At 36.8% G+C, this 12,527-nt stretch overlaps 1 protein-coding gene across 7 annotated transcripts in view; it reads left to right on the plus strand.

Moving 5' to 3' along the window:
• The window catches only part of DLC1 (DLC1 Rho GTPase activating protein), a 563,102-nt gene that overhangs the window by 235,923 nt on the left and 314,652 nt on the right, over window positions 1–12,527 (plus strand). For 6 of the 7 annotated variants that reach the window (XM_040490111.1, XM_040490112.1, XM_040490109.1 and 3 more), the window contains one exon: window positions 9,031–9,180. The exons of the other annotated variant lie outside the window; for it this stretch is intronic. In XM_040490111.1, the coding sequence (XP_040346045.1) occupies window positions 9,031–9,180 (150 nt within the window). The remainder of the gene's footprint in view (window positions 1–9,030; window positions 9,181–12,527) is intronic. 7 annotated transcript variants of the gene reach the window in all.

Here is a 12,527-nt window from a genome sequence, read left to right on the forward strand (position 1 = left end):
ATTCAATCTGATTTACTCATTTCTAGAAAATTTCATACAAAATATTAACAATTGAAGTGAATTTGCAATTCTAAAAAGATCTGCCTCATGCACTTTTCAGACTTTATTTTGTTGCTGAAGAAAAATCAAAATGAGAAGTCTTAGATTTGCCTAGGATTATAACACTAAATAGAACACTGAGAAAAGGAAATTCCTATTCTTTGAAATTGTATAACTAAACTTAGAAGGCAATTACTGTTCATTCATTCAAGGAAACAACCTTGTATAGAAACCTCTCCATTGGAGCCACATGATACTTGAAACCAAAGATTTCCTCTGATGTACCCAGTCAGGGGAGAAGTATGTTAAGTCTAAGAAACATTATTACATGGGTCCAAATACAGTTGCCAGATAAAATTTAGGATCCCCAGTTCCATTTGAATTTCAGATAAACAACATAAAATGTCTTAGTATAAGTATATCCCGTGCAATATTTGGGATATACTTACACACAAAAAAAATTATTTATCTGAAATTCAAATGTAATTGGGTATCCTATATTTTTATTTGCTGCATATAGTAACCCTTGTTGCAATGAGAGAGAGAGACAACATGACATATTTGAGAAACTAAAAGAAGTTCTGGACTTCTAACTGAGCATTTTCTAAAATATAGTACAGTGGTTTATGTAAGATTATATCACATAGTATGGTTGATTTTGATAATTGTATAGTTTAATATACTTTATAAAAAATAAAATTACTTATATATTATATAGCATTCATATATTTAAATTTTTATCTACCTGTAAAAATGAATCCAATTAAAGAAAAATATTAAGAATAATGTAGCAGTAGTCCTCAAAATGACTGACATTGGGGAACACTGGGAATTATCAGAAAGAATGTGAGAGGTAAAACTAGAAAATTTAACAGAAGCCAGGTTCAATGCAAGACTTTTTTCTAAATTAAGTCATATAAATTTTTATGGAAGAGGAAGAAATTTTTACTTTTGTCTTTCTTTGTTATCCACACCTAAAAAAGACCATCATAATATTCCTGCAAACAGTTGATGGAATTTTAATGTAAGTAGATGTTTTTCTCACGTTTTCACATCAGGAAAAGTCCTGCCTCCTTTAACATCTGAGCCCAAGGACAGAGCTACTGAGAATTGTAAAACAAACAAAACAAAACAAAAAAGCCAAAGTAACAAAAACTGCAGAGATTTGCAGATATCAGGTAGGAATGATGATACAGGATAAATAACCCACAAAAGTTGACTTTGTGTCTATAAAATGTGTTAAGTGACCATGAAAGTCAGTCTCCCAATTTTACCACTTAAAGTAAACACTGGTTCCAGAATGCCTACCAAATTATTTAAGTAGAAATCATATCCCACTCCCCAAAATGGACCTTTAAACCTAGTGGAGGAAGTCATCCTCAGATTTCCCTGGAATAGAGAAGAATTTCTGCCCACACAATTCTGTCCCTGATTCACATCTGCCACTTCTGAGCACTCCTTAGGACCAGCTGCAGAGATATCCTTTGAGTCTATGCAGGAGACTCTGTAAGCAATTTACAGAAGTCCCAGTTTAAAAATGCTCTATTTGAAACCTCACTGGAATTTAAAAATCAAGCTAAGGAGGAACCCGTTTTCTGAACCATGCTTTGTAAATGGAAGGAGATAACATAGGAAGTGAAGGTAAACACTAAAAAGCCACAATTTGGGGCGCCTGGGTGGCGCAGTCGGTTAAGCGTCCGACTTCAGCCAGGTCACGATCTCGCGGTCCGTGAGTTCGAGCCGCGCGTCAGGCTCCGGGCTGATGGCTCGGAGCCTGGAGCCTGTTTCCGAATCTGTGTCTCCCTCTCTCTCTGCCCCTCCCCCGTTCATGCTCTGTCTCTCTCTGTCCCAAAAATAAATTAAAAAATAAATAAATAAATAAATAAATAAATAAAAAGCCACAATTTACATACCAGTTCAAAGATTCCTTGTAGTAACTTTGAATGAGGGTATTAGATCACCCTCTATCAACTGATACTAAAATGATATTGGCACATGTTACTATTAAGATAACATGCAAAGATTTTGTGGTTGAACAGACTGTATCTGGCGAATCAGAGATAATTACTGGTTTGTTTTATTACCTAATCCACATAAATTTTATCTTGAAATGCACCAGTATAAAAATTAAGGTTGACTTGTTTAACTTGCCTAGAAATTCTAACATAGTATAGTTATATTATCTTTAGCCCCTGACTAGCTATTCAGATAAAAATCTTCACTGCTTCTGAAGAAAAAAAAATGAGTAACTTTCTGGTTCTTTAAGCAGGATATTATTTTAAGAAAGGAAAGTCTAGAGTGAGGAATTTATTTTCAGATGAAATGTATAACACTAATAGGAGATTTCATACTAATCCAGCTGGCCTCAGATCAAATAATTCAGAATGCAGTCGGGCCAAGTCTTTTGCTAAAAGGTCCCTTTCTATTACGGGTGAACAAGGAGTATTACCAGCCCAGAATGCCAGTAAGATGCGTATGGAATCAAAGACAGTGTAGGGGCCAGAACCTTGGATTACGAATCAGGAAGTCTTACTTCTCTTCCTGGCCTCGCCTTTAATTTATTATGGCTGTCTATGTGATGCCACAACTCATTGACAAGCAGAACATTCAGGCAGTGCTGTATTTGCTGAGCCAAATGTCCACTATTTGGAAGCATTCAGGTGGTTTACTGCATTTTTTTGGTTTTCTTCCAAATGCTTGGCATTAGGAAAACCGTGCCCTGCATCTCTAGGGGAGGCATCCTTTTCTCTGTACTTCACAGTCTGTAGAGTGTCTGGTAATCTTCACCTCCTCCCCACTCCGTGTGTGTGTGCTGTGTCCTGTGTTGCTCAACTAAGAGCATCTGGGAAAGAGGAAGCTTGGAATTATCTTCCCCAGATAGAAGGAAAGAAGGTAGTGGAGTCTCCTGTTCAACGAATTCCTTTTCAGAGATCTGGAGAGAATGACCCCCTAAAAACCCTGTGTATCTCCCCCAGATCCCATTGTGACCCAAATGACTTCACTGCTTAGGGGCTAAATAGCTCTTGGGAGTAAATAAGGAACATCTTTAAGATTTTCCAATGAAAACCATGCGGTTGGCCATAATAGGCTTTTGACAACAAATCGAATTGAATAGAAGTTTCTCTCCAAATTTGCCTAAGCATCCACTGACGTGTTTCTGAAAGAAATACAACTGGAAATTTCTTCGACAACTGTGATATATATTATCTGTACCTTGACAACAGCTGGTTACAGTCTCTCGACAACAGGATGTTTCTGCTCTTAGTGCTACACAGGCAGATATTGGGAAAAGGAGACATATATCACACCATTGACTCAAGGTCAGCTCACAGGCAACTAAATAGTTTTTCCTCATTAAAAAAGCAAATCATGCAATCCTATTAAGAATAGCCTATTCATGTTCTAAACAGGCACCTAATTCTTAGGCTGTGTTAGAGAGGGTATATAGAACATGGGGAAATACTTGCCTACTCTGCCCTGGTCTGAGAACGTGTAGAGTAATATATTTAATTCTCGGCACTGACTATTAATTGGGTCAATGACAGAATTATGTCATATTCAGAGAAGGGTAAATAGAACTAATGAGGATTTGAAAACATGTCGTATGAGAAATCATTAAGGGGACTGAGTATGATTCACCTAGAAAATGAAGAAAATGGGCACAACGTAGTTCTTCAAATATTTGAAAGGCTCTTTCATGGAATAGACACTACTTTATGCTGTCTATTTTTGGAGGGAGAAACTGGGAAGTTAAAGGAAGGCAGAATTCTCAACCTTACAACTGCACAAGTATGAAATAGGTAGCTTCCTAGGGAACAGTGCATAGGACACAGGAGCTGGCCAATAAACATCGTGAAGACTGTTAAAAACGTACAAGGACTTGTCTAGATGCAAAAGTTTCTTGCATTTAATTGTGGTTATTGCTACTCTTCCAAAACATAGTTTCTGTATATTAGAAGGAATGAAAAACAGGTTGCAGTAGTTAAGGAGAGAATAAATGATGCCTAATAGGCATTGAATTAGAAATTGCATCCATGAAAGGGAAGCAAAATGGAGTATTGGAAAAAGACCGAGGCAAGGAGTGGGGAGAGCTGGGCTCTACTCTATTCAATTTGTCAATGGAAAAGTGATCTGGATTTAAAACTCTACAGCTGCAAAGTCAGAACACCGTGGAACCAATAGCCATGATCCTAGAGCTCTAGATTTCTAAAGTCTTAATTTTGGAGAAAGTACCCAAGTACATAATGAGTTACTCAAATATGTTTTGACTTATTTTTTAATTATTTTTTTAAATATTTATTTATGAGAGAGAGGAAACAGAGTATGAGTGGGGGAGGGACAGAGAGAGAGGAAGACACAGAATCTGAAGCAGGCTCTTGGCTCTGAGCTGTTAGCACAGAGCCCAATGTGGGCCTCAAACTCATGAACCACGAGATCATGACTGAGCAGAAGTCAGACACTCAGCTGACTGAATCACCCAGGCACCCCTGTTTGACCTATTTAAGTGAAAATACACATATGAAGATATGTTAATTATAATGAATTTTAAGGGATTTTACAAACATAAATAATGGATAGTGCAAAGAAGGCAGATACATGAGCTGCTTCTAGGAAAAAAGAAGTCTCCAGAAGAACACTAAATTTCAGTCAACAATTTATACTGAACTCTACCTGGGCAACAAGAGCAAAAGTTAAGGAAAATAAATGCATTAAATAAATAAAATACATTATTTCAGTATGTTGTTATGTTGACTAAGCCATAATTACAACTGTCGATTTAACTAGCAATGCTTCTATTTGAATCAAATTCTGAGCATGTCTCTCCATCCTACTGATCCCACTCCTACTATGTGTTGGCACAAATATGCACCAGCTCGCATAAGCTCACAAGAGCAAACTGGTGGCATCTCTTCCTGTTCTGAGTTCAATAATGTCTTGTTGGTAGCTTGAAACCAGCTATGACAATATTTACGTCACAGAAAAAGTGGCACATGCTACACATGAGGACTTTTGTTTCATTTGGTATCTAGTTTCTAAACATTTACTAACATACCACTCCCTGCTTCCAAGAAACAGCTTCCTCAGACAGTGTCTTCTTTTTCACTTCGATCTCAAAATATTTATGGCCGTGTTATAAAAGCATATCATTTTTTTAATTCCAGTGTAGTTAACACACAGTGTTATATTAGTTTCAGGTGTACCATATAGGGATTCAACAATGCCATATATTATTCAGTGCTCATCAAGATAGATGTACTCTTAAATTTGTTATTGCCTTATAATTGCCATAATGTGGGTCCAATTCAGACTTCAGGGGGAAAAAAAAAGAACTAGGACTAGGACTAGAAAATAATCCTAGGTTAATTTGAACTATTTCGTATGAATTAGCCATTTGACTTTGCTGGGGCTAAAGTAGCGTGAGGTTCCAAAAATGTTTGATTGTCAATATGTGGTGAGGATCCTAAAAGTAAAATACACAGGAAATCACTCATGTGCTTACATCCTGCCAGTGGCCCCACTGTAAGGAATAAATTTGACCTTTACAGTGACCTTCATGACAAAATATATTTTGGCTCCTGTTCATATTCACCTGTACATTGTTCTAGTATTCATTCCTTTCACTCTCACTTCCCTTCCTGGTGTCCCCCACCTTTTATCTGATCCTCTTATTCATCCAGCTCATTCCAGTCTAGCATCCAAGATGTGTGCAGTACTATTTTCCCAGTTCTCCTCCTTCCTTCTTCCTCTTCTTCTTCCCTTCCCTTCCCTTCCCTTCCCCTTTTTTCTTTGCCTTTCATTTTTCTTCCTTTCTCTCTCTCTCTTTCTCTCTCCCTTTCTCTGTCACTTGCTGTCTCTCTCCATCTCCATCTTCATCTTCGTATCTCTCTTCTACCCCATTCTTTTTCTCCCCATCATGATTTAGCTCTATTTTCCAACCACAGAAAACTATTTTCCAACCACTCTATACAAAGTGGGACACCCCCTTCAGTGACTGTGTAGATTCTTACCCAATTTATTTGCTTCTTACACTTGTTCCTGTATGAAACCATCCTACTTATGAATTTGTTAACTTTTGTTGTGTCTTCTCATGGTTGACTATAATATTCAAGAAAGCAGGAATTTTTAAATCTCTTATCCACTTGTGACTATTTTGTCCCTTTAATGGTGCTTGGCCCAGAACAGCTATGACTGCAGGAAAGAAGGAAGGAAAGACGGGAGGGGAGAGAATTTAGCATCTTGGCCTTGATTTGAAGGGGTTAAGGTACTGAAATGTTGAGAACTTCATTAATAGGCAGCTTTACTTATTAAAGAAGGTCCTCTTCGTGGACTATGGAGACAGCATGAAATAAAAGCTTCAATGAAGAAGTCAACCTAGCCAAAACCTGCAAATACGCAGCTCTATTTTCAGGCATGAGCTATTTGCTGGAGTTTAGCCATGGACATATGAAAGGTTAGAACTGTTAAATATTAATATCTGGGGCTTTCAAAACAAAGACAGTAAAATTTATCCAAAGCATCTGATTTGTAGTCCACTCTATTTTGTGAGGTTTTATGGATGTATAACACAGGATACTGGTCTGTGTACTTGACGCTTGATGCTGAATGTAATAGATAGTGAATAAGGAAGCATCCAGGAAGGAAGGCGAAATCAATAGGCTTATTTCTCTAAAGGAATATTGTAGACCAAGGCCGTTTGGTTTTATTCCTTTTGGCAGAGCATTTGAAATAATTTGATGCTCAGCCCATGGATTTAAAAATGTTTTTAAAGCACAATCTCAGCATCCAGTTAATTCAAAGACAAATTGTTTCTGAGACCACTGCTGGTAGGTCTAGGACAACCCAGGACATACTGCTTTATCCAACATTAACTTAGTAGCTGGAAAAATATCAAGATATACTTTCTAAGGCTTTGGGAGCTGTTATTTCACTGGCTCCTATTGATTTCATTACTATTATTCCTGAAAACATATTGCATGTGCAATGTATAACTTGTCTCATCTGCCAGGTAGAAAAACATAATTTTTGTGCTTGAGGATGTTATAACTGGGAAATTAAAATCACACAGAAAAAACATTATGTGGATGTAGAGATGCAAAGAACATTATCTTGCCAAACACAACTTTGGTTTTAAAAAGAAGGAAATTATACAAGCAAATACATTGGAGAAGTAATTAAGAGGACTTTGAGTCTTCTTTCAGTCAGGTGTTCCATGTTTTGGGTATTTAGAAGAGAATTAAATTTAGAATAATCTCCAATATTTCCAGGACTTCATTTTAAGGTAGAAGCAGGGTTCTACTGTAATGCTCTTTTGACTATAACAAAGTTCTGTGGCAGTGAAGGATATGATATATAGTGAGGTTCAAGTCTGTTTGCAAATATCCTGGATACTCTCAAGCATAAAACATAAAACTTTATGATGACAAGAGCCTGTAATTGTGTCAGAGCCTCATTACATGTTGTAGACAGCAGGGACAATGAAAGGAAATTTAAGTAATAATCACAGCATAGTATTCTGAAGTAAGTAATACAACTCAAAAAAAATTCTTAACTTATTCTCAAACTGGATGTCTTTATGGAAATAGGACTAGCTCTTTCAATTTGATGTTAGTCTGTTAAACCAAACACAGGTTCAGCTTACCCAAATAATTTACGAATGTTACCCTAATTAATGATTCTTTGAACACTTTAATAGGCCAACTGTTTGACATCTGGGAAATAATGCTCTAGCTATTGGGGGTACAGAGACTTGTATAGAATTTGATTAATCCATGAAATTTACCCTAGTTAGTCCCTGTTCTTTGGGGTTCCCTCCTAATGAAGGCTAGAGAATTTAGGGGATTAAAAAATGCCAAAACAAAATAAAATGTCTGATTCACTTCCAATACCATCACCTGCTCCCTTGTACCCACATCCCTCAGGCTTCTGTTGTGATATATTTTCCCTTTGAGGTCCCCACTTGTGTTCCTTTCAAAGCTGATTTCACCGAGGTAAATATCAAAGACAGATGAGAAGATAGCAACATGAGTTACACATGATAGTTTTCTTCCAAAGGGCTAGCCCTGAGTCTATTATATGTCTCAGTAGATTTTGCTTCTAAAGAACCTTACTGTGCTTTCCATGGCCTTTTTTTCCCAACCCAATGCCCTATCCAACCTTGATACCTTGCACAGCCCACAGGGAATCTGGGAAATTCCTAATACTAATTGACATGATTTGAATATGCAAGAATAGTAAACAGTCATGTGGAAATGACTCTGTATGGTCAATGAGAAGGTTTAGTTATTCCTGTAAGCAACAGTATTTCCATAAATATATCTCAATATTATAAAGAATTCAGGATAAGTAACCATGATCATTTACAAAAATATATACAGTTATGGGGGCTTTTTTTTAATGTGAAAAAAAAAAGAAGCTTGAAAAGAAATATTGACAGTGATATAGCTTGAAGCAGCAGTAGGTAAATGGCGCCATGCAAAAACAAAACAAAATACAACAAAACAAACAAAGCAACTTGCCCACTGTACAGACTGAATCCTGCCGCCTTTGATTATTTTCCCATTTTTTTCCTATACTCAGAAATATTCTTCCAAAAATATTGTATGGATCCTTAAATGCCTAACCACCAACAGTTATTAGTATGTCATAATTGATTTATACCATGAAAAAAGTAACATCTAATTTTTCCCAAGAATAGTTCACAGAAAAGTAGTAAATATGTATCAGTACTCAGTGATGTTATACTTCTTTTTCATTTCACTTTTTGCCAGAAGATGTATATTTAAAATTCAAGTAAAATGCTTCTTTGGCAGTAGGTCAGCATCTTCCCAATGAAGAGCCCATTGATGATACAGAATAGAACTTCCTTTCCCCCTTGAGTAGAAGGCTGCCTATTATTCAGTGTCCTTTTTGTCACATTGAAGAACAGGGAACTTTTTATTCTTTCCAAGAAATGCCCTTTCAGATTTAGTAACAACATGTTCTGTTCCTCAGGAAATAAGAGAAGATCGAGATAGGGCGCGGCTAGACTCCATGGTGCTGCTAATTATGAAACTGGACCAACTTGATCAGGACATTGAGAATGCCCTCAGCACCAGCTCTTCTCCATCCGGCACACCAACAAACCTGCGGCGGCACGTTCCTGTGAGCTTTCCTCTTTTTCACTTCTTTTCCCATGAGAATGTTACCTCTTTATTTCATACAGTGCCTCTTGCAGATGAAACACCTCTGATGGTAGCACTACCTACCTAAATGTGGCCCTGATACTGTTCCACAAAGATCGCTCAAATAATTCTGAGCTTCGTGCAATATTATTTAAAAGAGAAGTGTGCTTAAAAAGGAAATTATGAGCTAGACAAGAAAGAGAGTCACCTGGGGAAATTATGTTTCATAGAGATCAAATCATCTTTATTGTAGTTGTTTCTCTCATTATCAGTCTTCTCTGACATCCTATGAGCACCATTAGCAATGCTATGTCTGTCTCGTTTAATATTTTTTTCTAATATTTCACAAATTTACATTGCACGTAGGAGATGCTTAAATATTTGCTGCATGCACACACGCATGCATGGATGTTTGGGTAGATGGTGAGTGGATGAATGGATGCTGGACTAACCCGGCATACTACAAGAAATAATTTATATGAGATTAACGTGAAAACACTCTAAAATTCACTCCATGAAATACAGTGAATAGGACAGAGGTGAGAGTTTCATTCTACACTGCATTAATTTCTTATAAGACAGACACTCATCTGAGATTCTGACATTCAAAATAAAATTTGAAAGGCGGATTCCAGGACTGAGTATGCACTTTACATATTTACTCTATATTAAATGGCTTAGTTTGTACAGATCTAGCAAATGTGATGGTAGATTTGCTTATAATTAAGCCATAAATCCCTTTTCAATTAATCTGTTACTTTTGCTATGCAATAATCAATACATTAAGTCAAGAGATTATATATTTACCTAAGATCAAAAGGGTGTAAAATCCTATACATAAATTGGAGCAGCTACCAAAATAGAGCTATTCTGCATCAAATTCTCTAATTAGTATAGCTCTATCATTGATTCTGAAGTGATTCAAGACTTAGTTCTGATGATGGGGCAGAATATTTCAAAGTAAATGAACAAATTAAAATGATAACTAACCTTGGTATATGCTAGGTATGGTTTTAAATGATTTATGCATATTAGCACATTCATTCCTCACATTTTTCAAATGAGTGAAAGACAGAGAAGTTAGTAATTATATGCGTCAAAGCTGGAGTACGTACCCAGCGAATCTTCATCTCAAGCCATGCCATTTAACCGCTACACCACACTGCGTTCTCTAGCTGACCATCTTGGGAATCCTATAGCTTAAGCAAATGATAGATGATAGATTGACGTAGAGAGGGAGAGGAAGGAATGAAGGAAGGGGAAGGAAGGAGAGAGGGAAATAAATTAGATACTTCAACTTAAAGCCAGTAGAATGAAATTTTCGTTTTTGTCTGTGATCTTCTGGATAATCATTTCTTACCCTTTAGTATTCATCTCAAATTTTCTTTACAGTGAAATATTGCCCTAAGCTTCTTCTGTCTTTCCAGAAAGAATCAATTACCCCTTCTCTGGTGCTGCTATAGTGTCTTGTACATACTTTAGTAGGACAGGATCCCAATGGAAAAACTAATATCAAAGTAACCTGAAGACCAACAAGAAGGGGTGTTTTAATCTTTTTTACATATGAAAAGTGTGTAGAATCTTTATACTCATTTCTATCATTTTTAAAAACAGAAATAACCCAGGGTGCCTGGGTGGCTCAGTCAGTTAAGCCTCTGATGTCAGCTCAGGTCATGATCTCATGGTTCATGAGTTTGAGCCCCGCATCGGGATCCATGCTGGCGGTGTGAAATCTGCTAGGGATTCTCTCTCCCTCCTTCTCCCTCTCTCTCCCTATGCTCCTCCCCCAGTTTCCTCTCTCTTTCTTAAAATAAATTTAAAAAATAAAAATAGAAATAACCATATTTTTCAACAAGAGGCATTTCTTAGTACTTCTTTGCCATAGAATACATTTTCTCTTTAGAAGTTGTCTGATGGGAATTGTTAATATCTCCCTGTCTTTTTTAATTTCTCCCCTATACTCTCCATCTATACTGAACTTTCCTCAATCCCCATGTATTTAGGGGAAAAAAACCAACCCATCTCTGTATTATTGTCTCCATCTCAGAAAGAAAGGCAGCTCTTATCTGATAGACATGTATCTTTGTTCAGTGGTAAAGGCAAAACACAAACAGGGACAAATTCGGGTGATAATTTTAGGATTTGCCTACATCTACATCTTCAGCCTCCATTTAAAGTATAAACCAGATTTTATATTGCATGCACTGTCTCCTGGAATACAACCACCATTGCTGAGGATGGTTGATTCTATAAACTGAGATCCATTTCTAAGTTTTCAGCTCAATAAATACTTGGAATAGGCAAATTAATACAATAGAAACCTTATGAACTTTGGGATTTACAGACCTGCATTCAAATACCAGCTCCACAACTGAATATCTAAGAATATAAGAAAACTATGTGATTTCTCAACTTTAGGTTCATGTAAAAAAAAAAAAAAGGCAATATTATTTTCTATCTAATGGCTAGTTGGAAGGAGTAAATGAGAGAACATATATTAAGATGTATTGCACAGATCTGGCACAGAGCACGTATTTATACTGTGTTATTCTCTTTCCTTCTCCCATGTACTCACACCAGGCACTGGGCTAAAGATGAATAAGACATAGCCTGAAGCCCTCAGAGACAAAAACATCTTTTTGGTCTTTATATTTTTCTAGGTCATCCCTTGTTCTTTATTTCTGTTCCTTGGTATTTAAAGCTAATTTTAAAAGTCTCTCATCATCAAAATTTTTTCCACAGACACTTTCCATTTCTTTTGATAATTGCACCAGGGAATAAGGGGATTATAACAGCATGATTATGACCTTGATCATCCAGCAAGTATCACTGTCCCAGATTCAGAGGAGAACCTCCCTCTTTCACACCCTTACACTCCACTGTGTATTTACAGTTTAACAGGAAAGACAAGACTACAATCAAACCGTGACCTCAGTTTGAGATTACTTACGAGAAAATGCTAGAGTGAGTTTTCTACCTATGATAAAGGGTGTAAAAAATAATAGACTGGAGTCTTTAAGAATGGATTGAAGATGAAAAATCACTACCATAAGAATACAAATAAAGACTTAAGGTTGCCTTGATAATAGAGACTTGCAAATTGACTATATCTTGGTTGTTCACCGCAGCCCAGGATCTGGTTTTCTCCTCTAGAGTCCAAAAACTTGATTTTGTCCAAGTACTCACTGTGTGCCAGTCTCTTAGAGCTGATAAATGATGGCCCATCTCATGGGATCAGTGTGAGTGGGGGATGGAGAAGGCAGTAGTGTTTACTGACAATTAATCTTTATATATGCTCATTCTTCTGTATTATAACCCTTCCCAAGA

Source organism: Herpailurus yagouaroundi, unplaced genomic scaffold (genome assembly GCF_014898765.1).
Source record: "Herpailurus yagouaroundi ecotype Mexico unplaced genomic scaffold, PumYag 181, whole genome shotgun sequence".
Lineage (NCBI taxonomy): Eukaryota > Metazoa > Chordata > Mammalia > Carnivora > Felidae > Herpailurus > Herpailurus yagouaroundi.